Consider the following 22514-nt stretch of genomic DNA (forward strand, 5'->3'; position numbering starts at 1 on the left):
ATTATATTTAGTTCAGAACAATAGAAGCTACCAAAGCATCAGGATGTATAAGGACGCCAGACCATCGTTAGGGACACTCAACTGCATCCAGGGCAAGGCATTCACTCGCTGAGGATTCATTCTTACACTCTCTTTTCGACGTTGCTCCACTCGTCATCCAGTTTAGGCCAACTCTTTTAGTAATAGTTTATTTTTAGTTTACCCCAGTTAGTTATTGTAGCTTACGCTCGTTCCTAAGTTAGGGTTAATAGTAACCATTGTACTCTTTGTCTGTAATTTCATCTTTAATTCTGTTACATCCTTTCAGCCTTCCTAATCAAATCACAATATTTCGCTTGTGCCAATCCATTAATCGCTACTTAAATTTCGTGGCTGTACTCATTGACATCGAGCTCATCGAGCTAAATAACGCAAAACAACGAGAAGATCAAGAACAATTTTTAAAAAAGCCCTTTTTTCTCATTTTCAGCAACTTTTTTCTCGAAGATCTGGGTTGTTGCAAAAAAAATTGCAGTTATAAAGGAGGATTTTCCCCATATTTTAAAGAAAATTTGGGAATTTTATCTTTTGTAGAAAAAGAGAAAAAAAAATGTCAAAGTTCGGTGTTTTTCAACGTTACAGCTTTTTCGTGCAGTTTTTTGACGATCAACCCTTATACAACTGTCCTACCGGGCAGTTTTAATACATTTTAGTGAACTCATTGACAAGATTGGTCAAGATTGGTCTTTACTTAATCAGTTTCCAAGGCTTTTTCCTCAAGATTTTTCCCATAATTGGCTCCATTAAACCTGGTTTCCCAATTTTTTAAGTATGCTGCAATAAAGTAAACTTATATTCAGAGCATTTTTTCCCGGATAAATCGATTAAGAGAGGGTATTGGTAAGGCTTTGAAACTAATCTCCTTTCTGCCGAAATAAATGCTGGGTGCTCTCCAGCATTAACCTGATGTACAATGTTAAATAAGGGTATCTTCTGAGTCCTCAAATTTGGCCCTTTTTTAAAAATATCCCATAAAAGTAATGCTTTGAAAGAAAACAGATAGATCGTAGGGCCTTTTTCTTTTTTTTAATATTCATATTTGACCTTATTTCATTAAGTGTAAGAGATCACACGGGTAAAATGGATATTCTTTCTAAAAAGATGGAAGGGATGGATATGATATTGTGATATGTAAGGGCTTAACCTTCAAGAGTCGCTCTCACTCTTATCTGTCCTTATCATCATTTCAGCCCTTCACAAAATGTCAGTCTTCTTTTATCTTCTTGTTAGGGCTCTAATTTTAATATTATTATTTTATATAATATAACTTCTTCTTTTTTTAATATTTCCACTAAAAGAATGCTTTTGTGAAATTAAAGTGACAATTTTTTTGGCATTTAGGCTGAATGTTCCTTATTAAAGAATCGTTAAAGTGACCTTAGGTGATTTTATTAGACAGTATGTGTTAACAATAATTAAAAACCATAAAATTGGAGAAAGCTTTAACTTAATAGGTATTAAAAGAAGGTTGCGTTCAAACACTTGTCATTTCAATGGAGAGAAATAGGATTTAAAATATTGCGGAAGAACTCCACCTGACGGAGGCCACCACCAATCTTCAGAAATTCCAATCTATTAAATTAGAATAAAATCAAATTCAATTTAATCTCTAAAATGGGGAAAAATCACTTGTAATAAATTATTAACTCGAACGAATACATTCCACAGAGCATTTTGATCCAATCGTGCTCTCTGGAACAGAGTAGCGATCTTCATCGAATAATTGTTCCATAGCTAGAAACAAGAAGTATTTTTGCTTCTTGCCCATGAAAAGGAGTCAAAAATAAAGCCTTCCACAGGGCAGGTCCTTAGAATATAGGCGTTAAAATTTTATTGTGAGTGAGAATAAATATTTCCAGCCGCATATTTGCCACCAGAGATTTTGGCTGTCTTCTCTCTCTTCAAAAATTCATTAATAAAAACTTAACAATATTATACTCGTACATTAGACATTATTGTTACCCTGGAGGAAAAAAAAGGGACCAGAACAGCCCAAAAAGGGAAATAGTATTTTGCTATATTGTAAGTAATCTTTAGATTGGAACTACTTAGTTTATGGCTAGGATTCTGATTATGTTTGTTGGCGTTGTACCTTCGACCGTCCCATTATTTCCCGTTACTGCCGGGAATTCCTACTGGGCACCCAACTTGACAATATATCTTACTTTAGGGCCCTAGCTCAGCTTTACTTGTTATATTGCCGCCATAGCTTCAATATTTTTTGAACTGGAAGGCCATTCGTTTTTTTAGCGGCCAAAAGCCTACTGTAGGCTTACTAAACTCCACCAAACTATCTTAAGATGTACGATGTATCTTAGTCCATTAATTATATTTTTATTTATTTACTTAATGCGCTGTGCTTTTTAAACATTTAAACATTTTAAACCACAGTTGAAATTTCCTTGATATCTACCATTTGATATAGGTATTAGTCATGACTTTAAAAGTTCCATGCATTTCATCCTTCTCAAATTTAAATTATTTTGTAACTTTATAAAGATTCAAAAGTATCGTTGCATACTTTCTATTAACCAGTTAAGCGTGGAATTTAGTTTTTAAAAAAAACCCACAGTGTGCGGAATCAAAATCAGACAATAACGTGGTATACAAGTCGAACGCAGGGCAAAAACAACCAAAAGTTAACAACGTCGTAATAGTCACTGCAAGCGACTTTTTCTGCAATCTCTGGGGCTTGAGATTAACAGAGCATTCTGTGCATTTCAAAATCTTGCACCGCTTCACGTATGCATTGCTCTAGTTAACTAGGGACGCAAAAGCTTTTACAAGGAAGAAAAGAGCTTTTTGAATTCTGTGCAAAATGAAATCATGCTCGTACTGAGGTCGGAATCTCTATGTAAAAGGTAAAAACAGCATTGCACAAGGGTTGAGAGCTTCTATTTGTGTGGCTAATTCCCAATTTTTAATGCGGAGACCAAACATGTGACAACCACTTATCATTTGGCTGAGATAAAGAAAACATCCCACAAAATAATATTCTTATTGTATTTTATTAAAATTTCGAGTTTTTATAGTTAATGGCAATTTTATACTTTTTCACAAGTACGAGGGTCGTTTGAAAAGTCCGTGCAAAGTCAGAGAGATAGCACCACTGGCGCGTATCGAGGTTATGTTTAGTTAGTAGCATCTCTTGGAAGAACACACACCAAGTTTCAGCCAGATCGGTCTATTTCTTTGTGTTTGGCATTCGTTTGAATCGAGGAAGTGGAGTGATTTTCAAAAAATGGACGAAAAAGAATTTCGTGTGTTGATTAAACACTACTTTATGAAAGGCAAAACGCCTCAGGAGACTAAAGAGAAGCTTGATAAACATTATGGTGACTCTGCACCTTCGATTAGAACAGTTTATAAGTGGTTTCAAAATTTTCGGAGTGGCCATATGGGCACAAGTGACGCTGAACGTTCTGGACGCCCTGTTGAGGTTACTACTCCAGAAATCATTGATAAAATCCATGATATGGTGATGGATGACAGAAGAGTGAAGGTGCGTGAGATTGCTAGTGCTGTGGGCATCTCGAATGAACGGGTACATAATATTTTGCATCAACATTTGGGCATGACAAAGCTATCCGCAAGATGGGTGCCGCGATTGCTCACGCTTGACCAAAAACGAAATCGTGTGAAGTGTTGCAAGGACGGTTTGCAGCTGTTCCAGAAGAATCCGCAGGACTTTAAGCGTCGTTTCGTTACTGTGGATGAAACATGGATACATCACTACACTCCTGAGACCAAAGAACAATCTAAACAATGGGTTACCAAGGGGGAATCTGCGCAAAAAAAGGCGAAGACCGTTCCTCCGGCCGGAAAGATTATGGCGACTGTCTTTTGCGATTCGCAAGGAATAATCCTCATCGACTATCTGGAAAAGGGTAAAACTATTACAGGTGCATATTATTCATCGTTATTGGACCGTTTGAAAACCGAGCTGCAAGAAAAACGCCCACGATTGGCCCACAAAAAAGTCCTTTTCCATCACGACAACGCACCAGCTCACACCTCAGCAGTTGTGGTCGCAAAATTAATGGAAATAGGGTTCCAACTCGTTTCACATCCCCCCTATTCTCCAGACTTGGCTCCCTCGGACTACTATTTGTTCCCCAATATGAAGAAATGGCTGGCGGGAAAAAGATTTTATTCAAACGAGGAGGTGATTGCAGAAACGAATGGCTATTTTTCAGACTTGGACAAATTATATTATTCGGAAGGGATCAACAAACTAGAGCAGCGTTGGACGAAGTGTATAAGCCTAAAAGGAGACTATGTTGAAAAATAAAAAAGGTTTACCCCAAAAAATTAAGTAGTTTTTATTTTTGCAAGGACTTTTCAAACGACCCTCGTATACACGTCGAACGCACCGTTACAGAGATTTTGTTTGGCGTGTATACTCGCGTCCAACGCGCTTAACTGGTTAATAATTAAGTATTTTTAACTAAAAAAATTTTCTTAGTCTGAACATTGTTTTATATAGTTGATATCTTAAAATTCAAATTTAAAATAAGAGCCGAGATAAAAGCCAGCTGTAGCCAGAGATTGATAGAGAAGTGGGGAACCCTATCCTCGCTGACAGACACGGGAGTCAGTAAATAAACGCTGCGTAGTGACGAACTAATGGGGCGACGATCTGCGTCGGGGAGCCAGTCGTTTGCCAGTTCAGTATTACTCGTATTGTGCAACATTACAAATTTTAATTAGTGCTAAAGTTGGAGTAATATTCAAACAGAATTATTTGAAATAATTTGTTATATGTAATCGTTAATTGTTCATCTTTTGAAGATTGGAAACTGAAAAATGAACATCTAAATAGGCGAGATCTAAGTATGCAAGATAAGTCACAGAATCATTGCTATTATCGTAGAAAAAAGGATCTTGAAATCTCATGTTAGTTAAAATGAATATTTCTTTGAGTTAATAACAGGTCCGTTTTTGTACAAAAAATTATATTTTAGTGGTTAGAGTCACATTAAACGGTATTTGAATTTGAGTTAAACTGTAACCGTTTAAGTTGGATTTAAAAAAACGGCGAGGCCTCTTAGACCAGAGTAAGTTTAACTTGATTTATTGGTACCTCTTTGCTTTCGATGTCACTCACTGAGAAATGATTCCTTAATAGATTCCTCGATAACAGATTCGTCTAATTGAAAAGCAGATTGTCCTTCAGGAGGGTTAAATACTCTAAAATATGAATATATATAGGCTTCGTGACTGTAAATTATTAAACTAAGGATTCAAGATTGGCGAGGAATTGGTCACATTGTGACAGTACTCGATAGGGAAAAGAACCAGTACAAACGTAATTTTCTAGAAATGTGCCACTTAGTGAAACGAAACAACACAGTAAGCTTTAGAACAGACACGTCGAATTAGCTAATTGCTACAATTTGATCATTAAAAAATAAATAGATATCCAACTTCTGTACATAATTATTGCTGTGTTCTTTTAAATTTGCTAATCATTTGGTTCTTATGTTATTTAGTTCATAAGGGTTTTTGTTCTTACCGGCTTTTTTGTATTAAAAGAAATTTCCCAATATCTATTTTATTGTCAAAATTGAACATTGTAATTAGTCTATTGTATCTGTCCCATTGTCAGTACCAAAATTCCCGTGTAAGGGTACGTTCACAACGGAGCTGTGAGCATAGATGATAGCGGAGATGATAGCAGTGATGCATCAGCGCTTATAGAATAACCTAGTACAGGGGTCGGCAACCTATTTCAAGTAGAGAGCCATTTCTCCTTAAATAATTTTAATAAATCTTACCAAGAGCCGCAAGGATGATAGTGTAAAAAACCTCTCTAGATCAATTGTATTCACAAATTATTATTTTATGACATTCAATAACATTTAAATGTTTTAAAACTGTCCGGTAGGACCTGTTGTATAAGGGGTTGATCGTCAAAAACTGCACGAAAAAGCGTAACGTTGAAAAACACCCAACTTTGACAATTTTATATACTTATTTTCACTTATTACAAAGTAAATAAACGAATAAATAATAGCTAAACCTGTATTTGAATGAAAATGGTGGCCTATATAATTACGTTCTGTATTTTAATATAATTCTATTCAATTTCAAACCTATCACATTTAAAATTCTTTTTGAAAAAATATCTTTACTTTAATAAATGAAATTTTCATTTCTTTCAATAAAATTGAAATATACAATATATTTTGGGCAGGCTGAAGAGCCACAAAATTTGGATAAAAGAGCCGCATGCGGCTCGCGAGCCGCGGGTTGCCGACCCCTGACCTAGTACATTCTTATGTGAGCGGGCACAACGAAGCTGCGACTAGTGTCTCATACTCGCTGCTATAAACGAGCATAGATGATAGAATTGAATTTTTCATTTTTCTGCTAGCTGAACTTCAGTATCGGAGCTTCAAAATGGACGTCGAAAAATTATTTAGTGCTGTCTTTACTCATTATTTTTGGTTATTTACTTTTAAACAATATTTTGTTTTTTAAATCGTGCTTACATTTATTTTAAAGTGTATTTATTTGTTTTTTTCTCAATAAAATCATTACTTACCTTAGAGCAATCACTAGTTTTTCTTCTATGGTTATAGGATTTCCATGACAATTTTTCCAAAGTTTTCTTAATTTTGACCTTATTTTTTCTAAAATACAGTCGACTGTGGGTGGACCCATCCTCACATATTCAAAAAAAACGATCCGGATAATTTCTAAGATCCTTATATAAATAGTGAAATTCGCCCAAAGTACTTCGTTTTTTATTTATGGGATGTACATGATATTTTCTAAAGCGTTTTTTCTTTAAAATATACCATTTCGTTGCTGCTGAACATAAAAACTCTTCTTCACTACTCGGACATGTTGGATGTATCACAGCTCTGTTGTGCACACTAATCAGCGATTATATTTTACTCTATCAGTTATCATCTCTGCTATCATATATACTCACAGCTCCGTTGTAAACGTACCCTAAGGCCCGCTATATCTGTATACGAGGTCTGTAAATTAAGTAATGAGACTGATTTTTTAAAAAAAATTTATTCAAAAAGAATTACAATTCTATATTGTCACCTTCAAAATAACTTCCTTCTGAAGTCACACAGCGCTGGAGACGTTTCTTCCACTCCTCATAGCAGCGCTCGAACTCCGATACTGGAATAGCCTTCAGCTGGTCGGTTACTGCCGTTTGAATGTTTTCGACTGTCCCAAAATGAGTTCCCTTGAGGTGATTTTTCCATTTGGGGAAGGGAAAAAGGTTACAAGGACTCAACTCCGGGCGAATAAGGGGGCTGAGGAGCCACAGGAATGTTTTTTCTGGCCAAAAACTCCGTTTATTGAAATTGCTGTGTGACAAGGAGCATTATCGTGATGCAACACCCCACTTGTTCTTGATGTTTGGTCTCACACGAATGACCCTGTTTCGAAGTTTTTCAAGAACCTCTCGGTATAAGTGTTGATTGACCGTTTGACCTTTAGGAAGAAACTCTTCGTGGACGATTCCGTGGATATCGAAAAAACAAATCAGCATGCATTTGATCTTCGACTTCGCCATCCTTGCTTTTTTTTTGGGGCCTTGGAGAGGTTGAAGTGTGCCACTCCATGCTCTGGCGCTTGGTTTCTGGGTCATACTCAAACACCCAAGACTCGTCACCAGTAATGAAACGTTCCAGAAAATGGGGGTCATTTCCAATTGAATCCAAAAAGTCAAGGCACCTTTTCTTCCTGATGTTCTTCTGGGTCTTGCGAAAGGTTTTTTTGGAACCATTTTTGCGCAGATTTTTCTCATCCCCAATTCATTTAACTCTTCCCCGATCATTCTGACTGACAACCGACAGGTATATATACATATATACCTGTTCTCCAGTTCTGGCTCTTAGTTTCTGTAACTCAACCAACCCGCATAGCCACGTAAGTTTTCAATAATTATAAAGAATTTATTGTATTTTATTTTTATATTACCGTTTTTATACTGATTTTCTGTGTTACTGATTCTCTAAATTTTTTGTATTTGTGTATTTGTAATATCCAGGCCCTGAAGAGGACAATATATTTGTCGAAACGTTGGCAAAAAAGAGGAGTTGTTGTTTTTTATTGGACCGATTCCTCGCCAATCTTGAATCCTTAGTTTACTCTAAAATAGTCCTAACTTATTTTCTTTCTATTACTTCCAATATACAGGATGTAAGACTGGTCTTACATCTAGAGCCATCTCCGGGAAGCAGGAAACACCCATAACATTCTAGCTCACCTAATTAACTCCCAAAAAGGTGAGATTTTAATGTAGACTTCCTTTTCCAAATTCTTATACCAAATTTGTGTAAATACTCATAGGATGGGTGAAAGTTAGGGCGACCGAAGAGGGTGGGGGAAGGTAATGTGTTTGGAGTCATGCGCCTCTCCAATCCGGACACCCTGGTGGCTATTCTATCCCTACTTCTGCACACAGTCGGAGCCGGCAATAATACCGTGTTTAACTGTTCCTATTGCGGAGATAATACTATTTGTTTTAAAGGGGCCGTCCGCCCGTAACTTGACTTAGTAACATTGTATACGTGTAAGTAAGGGGGCTTAGCCTTAGCTACTTTTCCTTTCTATGGTTTCCTATTTTTAATTTCCAGTGATACATCGAATTTATCGATATGTATTTTTAAACCATTCGATTTATTTTCGGAAAGATACGAGGAAGAAATGACACAAGAAATAAATGAAGATTGCGAACAATGGGTGAGTTCAGCTAACTTATTTAATAGGTTGTCGTTGTCTTCAAGAATTTTGAAAGAAAGTGACACTTAGGTAAATTTATAAAAATACAGTTGGCCCGAAAATCCAAGAAAATGAAGGTAAAAAATAAAAATCGGTTTTCTCTGGACTGCGTAAAGGCCGCTCCGAGGACCGTAATTGCATTTCGCTCCCTAGAAATGCATAAATGAAGAAAATTCATACCTGACTTTACGTGATTTTTCGTGACAGTAAAATAAAAAAGGAAATTTACTGATTTTAAGAAATATGAGCCTATAATTAGTAACTCATTTAATGAATTTACGAGGAAAATTTAGTGTTAAAAAGATCAATTTGCTGAAAAAAAAACAATAACAAACCAAATCCGTTTAAGCTCATTTTTAAATCCTTAAAATGTTTAAAAAATATTCTGAATAATACACAGAAATATTTAGCATTCTTTGGTTCGACATATCCATGAGAAACGTAACACAAAAAGTAAAATTAGATCACGAATAACGGAAAAGTAAAATTTAAGATTAGTTCTACAAAGTGCCGCTAGTGAATTGAATCCAAATTTGGATGAAATCATAAAAATCTGGAACTTTTCAAATTTAAAATTTGAAGTTTAGTTTTCTGCATTTACTTTATCATAATAATAAAAATTTATATTCTCAAATTTTAGGTCTCAAATTGGTACTAATTTTAAGTAGCAATCTGTACTTAATTTCTATTTAGATAATTAAATGGAAAGTAATATAGCATTTTTGGTAGTGATTATTTTGACTAAATCGTTTCGGTCTATTTCGACCCGGTTTCAAAACAAGTTACCCAAGCTTTGCGTTATGAGATACAAAATAAAATTTTAATAAAAATTCCTGGTTGATAAATCTTTAATGGTATACTCGACAAGTTTCATTGGTTTCTTTATTGTGAGGATTATTTTCAAAATCCCTGTGCCTCTTTTCGTGTCTGGAAAACCCTGGTTCCTTTTAAATGTTACAGTTATGTTACGTTTTAATAATACGCTTAACTTTAAGAATCATCAAATATATAATTATTATTTTTTTGCAAAAACAAACCCAAAAATTCTAAAAATGTTGCCTTATTAGGCTAAGTACAAATAGGCTAAGAACGTTGAGCGATAAGGAAGGTATTAAGTACATTTGAGCTATTCGCATGCCTGAATTACCTATTTACACTTATTTATATGTTACAAGAATTTTTAAAAAAATATAGAACTTAGTTTTGTGATTAACTAAATTAATTTTAATTTAAGATTGCTAATTTTAAAATTAAACTAAAATAAATGCAGTGGGGCGTCACAATTTATTATGAACATCAAGGTGAAGACGATATTTACCTGAAATCGCATTAGCATCCATCATTAGTTTTTTTTAAACAAATTATTCAACTTCTGGCCTCATTTTAACTTATCTCAATAAAAAGTATGATCAAACCTAACTTGCAACTGTTAAACACCTAAGTAATTTGGCAAAGAAAGTATGATTTTTGTAGGATAAATATTTAACTTTTAAATTGGTAGTTGGACGTTAAGCCTCGCCTGAAAAAATAGGCGATTACTTTACTTACTATTTAACTTTTATTTATTTATATCTTCTGTTTTAGTAGTAAGAATATGTGTTCCATAATAATAAGAGATGGTTAAAAGTAAGACTATAAATAAAACTCAGAGCTTGCGGCGTTGTAAATAATATATTTACCAAAATTTAGGATAACTAACTTGAAAAAAATATTTAAAGGATGATAATGAGAAGTGTACAGTGCCCATTTTATAAAAAATAAAACTTAAGCACCATTTAATTAAGAGGAAGTTGACGGACAGAAACAAAAACACTAACTTAACTACCAAAATTGTTGTTTCTAACTAATAAAAAGTAGTTAAACGCGCGATTTAAACTGGCGATCCTCCACTTACAAGTCCATGCTTCGTAACCCCAACACTAGCAACCGCAAGACGTAGATAGTAAAGATGTGTTAAAAAAGAAAAAGAAGATAGATGTAAACTTAAATCCGAGCGGAAATGAATTTTTAAAGAAATAAGTTTGCCGGAAACGTTTAACTAATTTGAGACTATTTTAAAATTTCCAGCTTTTGAGGCCATCAAAATTTGGGCAAGCTTGCTTTTTATAACGGGTTCCATTTTTTTTTTGTTTCCATCAATGCATATCGCTCACAACTTTGAAATGTACTAGAAGAAAACGTAAACATCATTGCGAACGTAAGCTTCACTTTTCTGAAGCAAGTTTTAATATTGAAATTAAAATATAGGGTAATTCATCAATATTTGATGTAATCATACCCCCTAGAATCTGTGGTAAAACTCATCAAAGAAGAGGGATCCACTACCCTGTCAGCAACAGGTCTCTTTTTCGTTTTACCGAGTTCTACTTTTCTTTGTTTTTTTCCTTTGTTCTATTTTTGTATTTCACTCCAATCCGGATTGCCAGAAGTGACTCAACATAATCCATGGCTCAAGGCATTCATCATTTTCATATTTTCACCACATTAACAAAGTATTCTCCCTAATTTTTCACTTTGCAGCTTTGGGGAAAAATCTAGATTTTCGGCGATATGTATTTTTCTTTTTCTTTTATAATTGAGAATATTGTAATTTCTTTATTGATGAATTTAATTCAATAATTTTATTCAATTTGAGTAGCTTGCATTTATATTTTATATTTATACATTATTTTTTGGAATGCCTAGTAAGCATTTTAATGTGGCATCAATGGTAAAGTCTTTCTGTGTACTGTTTTCTGTGCAGGTTCGAACCCTGTTCGTCAGCGGATTACCAATGGACGCTAAACCCCGGGAGCTGTATCTTCTCTTCAGAGCCTATGAGGTAATTATAAATATTGATCAATTATTAAGCACTGGGTTATACCGCCTTCCTAAATTAATGGTTATTTTATAAGATGGTTAATTAGGATATAAGACTGTATCTGTATTTTGTTAGTCTTAATTTTTATACCAAAAATGAGAAGCGTTCTAAAATATTTTATTTTGCGGGGATCCACCTAGATCAGTGATGGGCAAAGTACTGCCCGCGGGCCAACTCCGGCCCACGAAAGTATTTAATCCGGCCCGCCGAAGGTCCATCGACATGGATAGTATATGGCCCGCTATAATTACGTTTTGACGGTCGAGAAGTATAAAGTAGATTCTACTTAGTAGAATAATAGATGCATAACCTATAGGTGAAGCTAAACTAGCCGCGTAGTTACACAAGTGTGAATGCTGTAATGTTTTTATAATATTATGATTAAAAGCTTTAACACAAAATGCATTTTTTCTATAATTCTGGCCCTCCTCTAGAATTTCTTAAACTTTGTGGCCCCCCATTAAAAAAGTTTGCCCACCACTGACCTAGATAGTCTAGATAAACCATAGTGTTATTAGATGTAAATTGGTAGTAGGACGTAAAGAACTTGCCTTAAAAAATTGACATTACTTTCCTTTTTTAAACTATAGCGTTGATAGTTTACTCACAAATCATAGCGTTGATAGTTTCTTCATAAATCATAGCGTTGATAGTTTCTTCACAAATCATAGCGTTGATTGTTTCCTCACAAATCATAGCGTTGATCGTTTACTTACAAATCATAGCGTTGATAGTTTCTTCACAAATCATAGCGTTGATAGTTTCTTCACAAATCATAGCGTTGATAGTTTCCTCACAAATCATAGCGTTGATTGTTTCCTCACAAATCATAGCGTTGATCGTTTACTTACAAATCATAGCGTTGATAGTTTCTTCATAAATCATAGCGTTGATAGTTTCTTCACAAATCATAGCGTTGATTGTTTCCTCACAAATCATAGCGTTGATCGTTTACTTACAAATCATAGCGTTGATAGTTTCTTCATAAATCATAGCGTTGATAGTTTCTTCACAAATCATAGCGTTGATCGTTTACTTACAAATCATAGCGTTGATCGTTTACTTACAAATCATAGCGTTGATAGTTTCTTCACAAATCATAGCGTTGATTGTTTCCTCACAAATCATAGCGTTGATCGTTTACTTACAAATCATAGCGTTGATAGTTTCTTCATAAATCATAGCGTTGATAGTTTCCTCACAAATCATAGCGTTGATCGTTTACTTACAAATCATAGCGTTGATCGTTTACTTACAAATCATAGCGTTGATAGTTTCTTCACAAATCATAGCGTTGATTGTTTCCTCACAAATCATAGCGTTGATCGTTTACTTACAAATCATAGCGTTGATAGTTTCTTCATAAATCATAGCGTTGATTGTTTCCTCACAAATCATAGCGTTGATCGTTTACTTACAAATCATAGCGTTGATAGTTTCTTCACAAATCATAGCGTTGATTGTTTCCTCACAAATCATAGCGTTGATCGTTTACTTACAAATCATAGCGTTGATAGTTTCTTCATAAATCATAGCGTTGATAGTTTCCTCACAAATCATAGCGTTGATCGTTTCTTCACAAATCATAGCGTTGATTGTTTCCTCACAAATCATAGCGTTGATCGTTTACTTACAAATCATAGCGTTGATCGTTTACTTACAAATCATAGCGTTGATAGTTTACTTACAAATCATAGCGTTGATAGTTTCTTCACAAATCATAGCGTTGATTGTTTCCTCACAAATCATAGCGTTGATCGTTTACTTACAAATCATAGCGTTGATCGTTTACTTACAAATCATAGCGTTGATCGTTTCTTCACAAATCATAGCGTTGATTGTTTCCTCACAAATCATAGCGTTGATCGTTTACTTACAAATCATAGCGTTGATCGTTTACTTACAAATCATAGCGTTGATAGTTTCTTCACAAATCATAGCGTTGATTGTTTCCTCACAAATCATAGCGTTGATCGTTTACTTACAAATCATAGCGTTGATAGTTTCTTCATAAATCATAGCGTTGATAGTTTCCTCACAAATCATAGCGTTGATCGTTTACTTACAAATCATAGCGTTGATCGTTTACTTACAAATCATAGCGTTGATAGTTTCTTCACAAATCATAGCGTTGATTGTTTCCTCACAAATCATAGCGTTGATCGTTTACTTACAAATCATAGCGTTGATAGTTTCTTCATAAATCATAGCGTTGATTGTTTCCTCACAAATCATAGCGTTGATCGTTTACTTACAAATCATAGCGTTGATAGTTTCTTCACAAATCATAGCGTTGATAGTTTCCTCACAAATCATAGCGTTGATTGTTTCCTCACAAATCATAGCGTTGATCGTTTACTTACAAATCATAGCGTTGATCGTTTACTTACAAATCATAGCGTTGATAGTTTCTTCACAAATCATAGCGTTGATTGTTTCCTCACAAATCATAGCGTTGATCGTTTACTTACAAATCATAGCGTTGATAGTTTCTTCATAAATCATAGCGTTGATAGTTTCTTCACAAATCATAGCGTTGATTGTTTCCTCACAAATCATAGCGTTGATCGTTTACTTACAAATCATAGCGTTGATCGTTTACTTACAAATCATAGCGTTGATAGTTTCTTCACAAATCATAGCGTTGATAGTTTCCTCACAAATCATAGCGTTGATTGTTTCCTAACAAATCATAGCGTTGATAGTTTCCTCACAAATAATAGCGTTGGTAGTTGTTTCCCCACAAATCATAGCGTTGATAGTTTCCTTACAAATCATAGCGTTGATAGTTCCTCATGAACCATTTTACACTCGAGAGGGTTCTAGCAGAAACTGAGATTTAAATATAAAAATTTAAGGTGTCAAATGGTTTTTTATGTTAATTGGTTGAACCTATTTTCTATTTATTTTAGGTGATTAATTGTATCGCTATTAAGAGACTGACTGTAGCCCAAGCAGATCTGATTTTATCAGTAATAGGCTGATAATAGCCTAACCAGAAGACCTCTCTTCTGTAACCTCACATAGTCCCTAAAGAAAGGATGATTTTACTTTATCCCAAAGACATTAAAACGAACCTTTTCTGTTCTTTAGGATGTAAAGGGATTGTTGTATTTACATCCTAGAATTAAAAGTTATTAAAAAATTATTTGATTAATTGTTGGCTGTTAAATTAAAGAAGTATTAGTTATGAATCTCTGAATATAATTATAAGCGGATATAGTTGAATTAATTATAATGTTAAAGGATTAACTATTATAATTAATTCAACTATATTCGCTTATAATTGTTAAAGGATTAACTAATTAATCGCATAATTAAGATATTCATTATATATAAGCAGTTAATTACTTCTAATAATGCAATATGCAGCCTATATTAGCAGCAACTAATAACGCTTATTGGACGGGCCGCCAGCAATGATGTCATGTCAGTTGTTACAGCGAATGGCGATAGAACCAAATCTAGTGCAAATCTTGAAGATCAGTAGAGGCTACAAAGAGAAATCAATGGATGCTGATAGAGTATGGTGTAAAATGTTGAGTGAAATTGGGTCTAAATCAAAGTTATGAAGTTGTCAAATACCTCTGCAGGTTCTATGTGTGTAGTAAAAGGTTATAAGTTTAGTTAGGATGGGATAGTACCCACAATGACTCTTAAGAGCTCAGAAGAAGTGGGAGTCTTCTTGTTTTCAGAGAGTAATGGAACTGTTTCCATTTTTTTTTAAAGATATATCTCTCTAATTACAAACTGTGAAGCGTTGTTCCTAAATTACTGTATTTATTGGGGGGTTTCTCTTTGTTATCCTCGAAAGTACTTGAGCTATATCGAAATTCAGGAAGTTTTGGGTACGTTTTTGAGGAAGTAGAAGAAGAAACGTCACTCACTACACGTATTGAATGTTTCCTGTCGATGTGACGGGCGTTTATGGCAGAGAAGTCGGCATTTCGGAGAAGAAAAGCCAATGCCTTCAAGTATTTCCCAGTAGTCATTCTCCATTCTCTTAAATCTAATCAAATAGACAGAGAAATGTACTCCAATAGAGAACAATAAAAGATATCAGTGGGATCGCGGTGGCAAAGGTTTACTTGCCAACACAATGGAATCTAAAGTTACGCCCAATTTTTAAATTAAAGTATTATATTAAGAATTTTCAAAGCAGAAAGATTTAGTTTTGACAAACATGTTGGGGAATTAGTCCATTTAATCTTATTTTAGAACTAGAAGTTCCTAAACAATTTGTATTCTGAGTTACAATTACTTTTTTTAAAGCCAAATTATTGAGGAAAAAAACCTTAATTTTTGACAAATCTTTTTTGGGAAGAGTTTAACCCGTAAACCCTGGACGTCAACCACTTCTTGATGTTTTCAGCCAGCTCTTGGATTGTAGGCAAAGAAAGTAATATTAACAAAATGAATACGTTAGATGGTGATATCCACAGCCAAAGATCTTATCTCATTTATCTAGAACAGCGTTTCCAAACCTTTTTTTTTGGCTCGCGTACCACTTGGTAGTACATCATGCTAAATTGTACCAATTCGTAAAAATGATTGTATTTCGTGAAATTTCTTATTCCGAGAGTTCTATTTTATTATTATCATCTTTATTTGTATAGAGATACAATGTATCTGTTACAAAGGAGTTCATGATCACTTTATAAACTTTGTAAAGTGTAAGATCTTAGTTTTAAAACTTTTTTTAAATAATTAAAAATTGCGTACATATTTTTCTCTTCAAAATTATTAGTTAATTTACAAAGTTCTTCTTTAGGATAATTATACTTGTGCCCCAATCTTCTAAATTAGTTTCTTTTAAGCATTCAACTACCTGTAAGTACCAATTAAATTTAATGTTGCTTGGATAGAGCTTACTCATTACAATCCAGTCTCTTTTAGCAGATTTTTACATAGTTATCATTTAAGTTCTGTCACATGTCTTTTATTGATAATGATGTAGCTTTTCCTAAATTTTCTTAACAGAAAGGGTTTGAATTCCAATTATCATTTGTGATTTCGGGTTTCGGAAAATACTCCATGAAAGACAATTTTAATCCTGTTAAATGTGCTAGTATATTTTCTCGTATATCTTAAAGACAGGCTAACCTTATTACTGTACACTTTAACAACTGTACTATATAATATTATTAATTAAAATATTTTTTAAGTATTAGAGGGAAAAAGGTTTCTATATTTTTATGATTTAATTTTTTTTTAATTTTTTATGTCCGCCATTATTGATTATTTTTCGCGTACCACAGGTTGGGAAACGCTGATCTAGAACAATCACAAATAGGCTGAAACCAAAATATATAATACAAAAATAATCAATCAAGTAGGCCCTGCAATAACCTCCATTATAGTCACCTAATTAAATTCTAAATTAATTATTAGACTTACCATGCTTTCCACATACACTCCGGTATAATATTGATTACCCAACACTGATGAGCTCACATATCCATATCGAAACGTTTAGCAGTTGAGAGAAAATCCAAGCTTTCAAAACCAGATTTCGAAGCAGTAAAGAAGAGAAAGAGAAATAAAAATAAGCAACAAACATTTAGTACCAAACGTTTGAATTTTATAGGACGAAAGGAGGGATCCACCTCTCTCTTATGGTCAAATAAAATCTTTCCAAAAAAGTAAAAATAAATTCATAAATTTATTATAAAATTAATAAATGTAAATACAAAACTTTCGAATCAAAAAAAATCTGGTGAGAAAACTAAAATTTTAGGCACATTAAATATTGTAGCACAACAAAAAACATGTGCGTTAGTTAACATTTTTGCCACCGTAGCGACACTTACTTAACGCCAGTTCTGAGTCCATTTTAGTTCAGCGTTATTAAATCATTTTAATCTTATTTATCGTCGTTTCTTGTACATTGAATTGCCGGCTTTTTGTTTTTCATTTAAATATCTTACTTACGAGGGTCGTTTGAAAAGTCCTTGCAAAAATAAAAACTACTTAATTTTTTGGGGTAAACCTTTTTTATTTTTCAACATAGTCTCCTTTTAGGCTTATACACTTCGTCCAACGCTGCTCTAGTTTGTTGATCCCTTCCAAATAATAGGATTTGTCCAAGTCTGAAAAATAGCCATTCGTTTCTGCAATCACCTCCGCGTTTGAATAAAATTTTTTTTCCGCCAGCCATTTCTTCATATTGGGGAACAAATAGTAGTCCGAGGGAGCCAAGTCTGGAGAATAGGGGGGATGTGAAACGAGTTGGAACTCTATTTCCGTTAATTTTGCGACCACAACTGCTGAGGTGTGAGCTGGTGCGTTGTCGTGATGGAAAAGGACTTTTTTGTGGGCCAATCGTGGGCGTTTTTCTTGCAGCTCGGTTTTCAAACGGTCCAATAACGATGAATAATATGCACCTGTAATAGTTTTACCCTTTTCCAGATAGTCGATGAGGATTATTCCTTGCGAATCGCAAAAGACAGTCGCCATAATCTTTCCGGCCGAAGGAACGGTCTTCGCCTTTTTTGGCGCAGATTCCCCCTTGGTAACCCATTGTTTAGATTGTTCTTTGGTCTCAGGAGTGTAGTGATGTATCCATGTTTCATCCACAGTAACGAAACGACGCTTAAAGTCCTGCGGATTCTTCTGGAACAGCTGCAAACCGTCCTTGCAACACTTTACACGATTTCGTTTTTGGTCAAGCGTGAGCAATCGCGGCACCCATCTTGCGGATAGCTTTGTCATGTCCAAATGTTGATGCAAAATATTATGTACACGTTCACTCGAGATGCCTACAGCACTAGCAATCTCACGCACCTTCACTCTTCTGTCATCCATCACCATATCATGGATTTTATCAGTGATTTCTGGAGTAGTAACCTCAACAGGGCGTCCAGAACGTTCAGCGTCACTTGTGCCCATATGGCCACTCCGAAAATTTTGAAACCACTTATAAACTGTTCTAATCGATGGTGCAGAGTCACCATAATGTTTATCAAGCTTCTCTTTAGTCTCCTGAGGCGTTTTGCCTTTCATAGAGTAGTGTTTAACCAATACACGAAATTCTTTTTCGTCCATTTTTTGAAAATCACTCGACTTCCTCGATTCAAACGAATGCCAAACACAAAGAAATAGACCGATCTGGCTGAAACTTGTTTTGTGTTCTTCCAAGAGATGCTACTAACTAAACATAACCTCGATAAGCGCCAGTAGTGCTATCTCTCTGACTTTGCACGGACTTTTCAAACGACCCTCGTATTGTTAGTGAAAGTTGTGTAAAAACAGAATTGTAAAATAAATAGTAAATCTGGTTTACTTATTTTTAGAGTGAGCAAGGTATTAATTGTGTAAGCCTTAGATAGAAAAAGTAGACTAGAGTTTTCTGTTCTACTTGTTTGAACATTGATTACCACCTGTACTGAGTGTACAGGTTACCCCTGTGAAAATGTTAATTGGCTTATGTTCATTCTTGTTCCATTTGAAAGCAAACTTTTATTCATTTTTTCCTCTCTCCTCAACACCGATGTTATTCTAGTCTTTCACATCTCCATTTTTCTTTTCGTTTAAGTCTCATTTTGCCGCCTCTAACGGCTCTTGATTCACTTTAAAGTACCTTGCTGTTATGTTTTCAGCCACCTTTTTTAGCTTTATACAAAACTCTGGTTGTACAATCCCTACACAGGCTGGTTAAAACATACTCCGAGTCTATTTACTCTCTAAAGCTTGTTATAAAATTGAAACTCATTAAATTCTTTCGCATCATTCTCTTCGAGACCCCGAGCGACCCCTATCAGTTTAGATTTCTGTTCTGACGATGATTCTATCTCATTCATTTCTGACTTTTATAAACTCTTTACTGAGATTTCTCTTCAATTTTTCTTTTATTTTTCCCCTCAAATTATGTTCATTATGTACCATAATATTTTAATATAAATATATAGGTATATGCTTTTGCTTTGATTAGTAAATATTTTGTACAATTAGTAGTTTGTACAAATCTTCCTTATAAATTAATAATATATTTTGTGCTTAAAATTATCAAGTAATGTGAAATATATCATCATCGTCATCATAATCATTCCCCCAGTTTACCGCCTGAGCAGTGTTGGGAGTTTTTTTGTAGAGTGCGGTCCAACTCTGTCTGTCCCCCGCCAGCTCCTTTCTCTTCTGCCAATCTATTCCTCTCCTCTGACAGGCCTCTCTAACACCTTCCTCCCATTTCCATCTGGGTCTACCTCTCTCTCTCTTTTCCCTTCCACCTGTGTGCCGTATGCAATCTTTGCTACTCGGCTAGGATCCATGCGTAGCAGGTGTCCCAGCCATCTTAACCTGTTTTCTTCTATCTTTTCTACAGCTGGTCTGGTTTCGAGCTTTGCCCTGATCGTTGTGTTGCGGATCCTGTCTCTTCTCGTTTTACCTTCCACTTTCCTCAAGAACCTCATTTCGGCGGCTTGAATTTTTGATTTATTTTTAGAGGTTAAGGTCCAGGACTCGCTCGAGTATGTTAGGATAGGAAGGAATGTTGCTTTATAAACAGCCATTTTTGTAGCCTTAGTCACCTCTCTGTGATTCAGGAAGCCTCTCTTGGTCGCCTCGAACATCCTGCTTGCCGCGCTGACTCTTTCGGTTATTTCCCGATCAAAAAAGCCATTCTCCTGCAGGTGTGCGCCTAGATATTTGAAGGTCTCCACTCTCTCAATCACCTTTCCATTTAATCTGATGACCCTCATTGGTTTCCCGGATTTTTTGCCTATCTTCATGACCTTTGTTTTTTCCGGATTAATACTCATGTTTATTCTAGTTAATTCTTCTTGGAGAATCTTCAGGTTATCCTTAAGATCTCTGTCATTTTCCGCGAGTATTACCAAATCATCGGCAAACGCCAGTACGGATAGGCTAACTGGTCTCAGGTTTAAGTAACCAAGATTAAATTTCTTCATCCTTTCCTTAGCATTTTTTATGGCTGTGTCCAATACCAAAATAAATAGTAGCGGACTTAGACTGCATCCCTGTCTTATACCCACTGACGTTTCAAATTCTGGGGATACATGACCGGCAAATCTCACCACACTTCTTGTCTTTGAATAGAGACTTCTAACTGCAAATACCAATCCTTTGTGTACTCCTTTCTCTCTTAGGGCTTTGTATATGTTTTCCTTTCTCACTCTGTCGAACGCCTTAATTAGGTCAATGTAACAGACCGATACTCCCTTGCCTTTTTCGATTACTTTTTCCATTACCTGTCTCATAGTAAATATAAGGTCTTGCGTACTCCTATTGAATCGGAAACCGTGCTGCTCATCTACTAGCTTATGTTCGACTATCCTCCTAATTCTTTTCTCTATTATTTTTGCATAAAGCTTTCCCGGTACACTCAGAAGAGATATCCCTCTGTGGTTGTTGCAGTCCCTGTTGTCCCCTTTTTTTAAATATTGGGATGATCACCGCCACTTCCCAGTCTTGTGGGATTTTCTTTCGCTTCCAAATTAAATTGAATAGGTGCAGCATCATTCTGCTCCCTTCACTTCCCGCAAGGGGTAACTGTTGCATGAAGTTATCTGGGGAGTAGCGACCCTACGGGTTAGCCTGAGCTCAGTACATCATGCACACCCACCAGAACAATACACTACATCTACACTACATAAGGAAACACACGCACATTAACACAATAAACCAGTGTATTATATTGCCGTACGCAGTTATCGCAGAAAACATGCTATGAATGTGGTTCTTATTTTTTAGCATACCATTTAAGATAATTGATGATCATACTGTTCAGATAATGGCTGTCTCTTAATTTAGTCGTGACCCATCTTGAATTGGTACCATACGAGGTGTGGCTATTAAATGACGAGACTATTGCTGTAAAACATTTCATTTTAAATGTAAACATATTTAGTTATTATCACCTTCAATATACACCCCTCCCCTATCCCTAAAACGCTCCATGCGAATTTACCATTGTTCGAAACAGTGCTGGAAGTCTTTTTCTGTGAGCTCCTGCATGACAGCTTCATCGGACTGAAATCGTGTTCCTTTTAATGCAGATTTGACTTTGAGAAACAGATAAAAGTCACATGGGGCCAGGTCAGCCGAATAAGGCGGATGGCCTAAAACTGGGATGTTGTACTTGGCTAGAAACGTCTTGTGACAGACAATGCAGTGTGAGCTGGCGCGTTGTCTTGATGGAGAACCCATGACTTGTTCTTCCACAAATCGGGTCGTTTTTTCCCTTACTCTTTCAAGTACCTCACGGTAGTAATGTTGATTAATTATAATCGATATTTTCACGTCCGTTTTGGACGTGAAAGGGCGACCCGGGCGGTCATCATCTCTGACGTCTTCTCGGCCATCTTGGAAACGCTTGATCCACTCAAAAACTCGCACACGTGATTAACATTCAGCACCATAAACTTCTTTTAATAAAAGATAAGTTTCAGTAGCGGTTTTATCAAGTTTTCATGTGAAATTTCACGACAATACGTTGCTCTACTACATGTGTAGTATCATGTTTTCGGCAAAACGAAACTAACACCTCGTACTTAAACGACGGTTTCGGTCAGACAGATTTCTCTACAATCACCTGAGACGCTGCAATCGAAAGAGAAGACTTTACGCTGCACAGCTGTCGGTCGATAAGATTTGGCGCATGCATAGTTCTTCTTTAGCAGCATCAGTCTCGTTATTTAATAGCCACACCTCGTACTTGCCCGTAACATGAGCCATAGCCGGACAAAATCAGAGCGGATTCAAACATTGTGGCTCCGTACTTTTACTGCTGTTTATCATTATTGCTTTATTTTTTTGTTTTTCGTCAACACTCCGCTACTGCTTTTATAGAGGCCAGATTTTCGGACCATTGTATCTATAACTGTAGCCTAGAGCTGCGCTGTAG

The 22514-nt window shown here is 35.4% G+C and overlaps 1 protein-coding gene across 15 annotated transcripts in view; it reads left to right on the forward strand.

Moving 5' to 3' along the window:
• The window catches only part of LOC141460413 (protein couch potato-like), a 650649-nt gene that overhangs the window by 569051 nt on the left and 59084 nt on the right, over positions 1–22514 (forward strand). For 14 of the 15 annotated variants that reach the window (XR_012461990.1, XR_012461988.1, XR_012461991.1 and 11 more), the window contains one exon: positions 11537–11614. Coding sequence is in view for 12 of the 15 variants with exons in the window: in XM_074140384.1 (XP_073996485.1) it covers positions 11537–11614 (78 nt within the window). In the remaining 3 variants the exon portion in view is untranslated. Of the gene's footprint in view, positions 1–8507; positions 8755–11536; positions 11615–22514 lie in introns of those variants that run through there. The other variant, XM_074140390.1, reaches the window with a different exon arrangement.

This window comes from Rhodnius prolixus, unplaced genomic scaffold (assembly GCF_049639745.1).
Source record: "Rhodnius prolixus isolate KJV_2025 unplaced genomic scaffold, Rpr scaffold_6, whole genome shotgun sequence".
Classification (NCBI taxonomy): Eukaryota; Metazoa; Arthropoda; class Insecta; order Hemiptera; family Reduviidae; genus Rhodnius; species Rhodnius prolixus.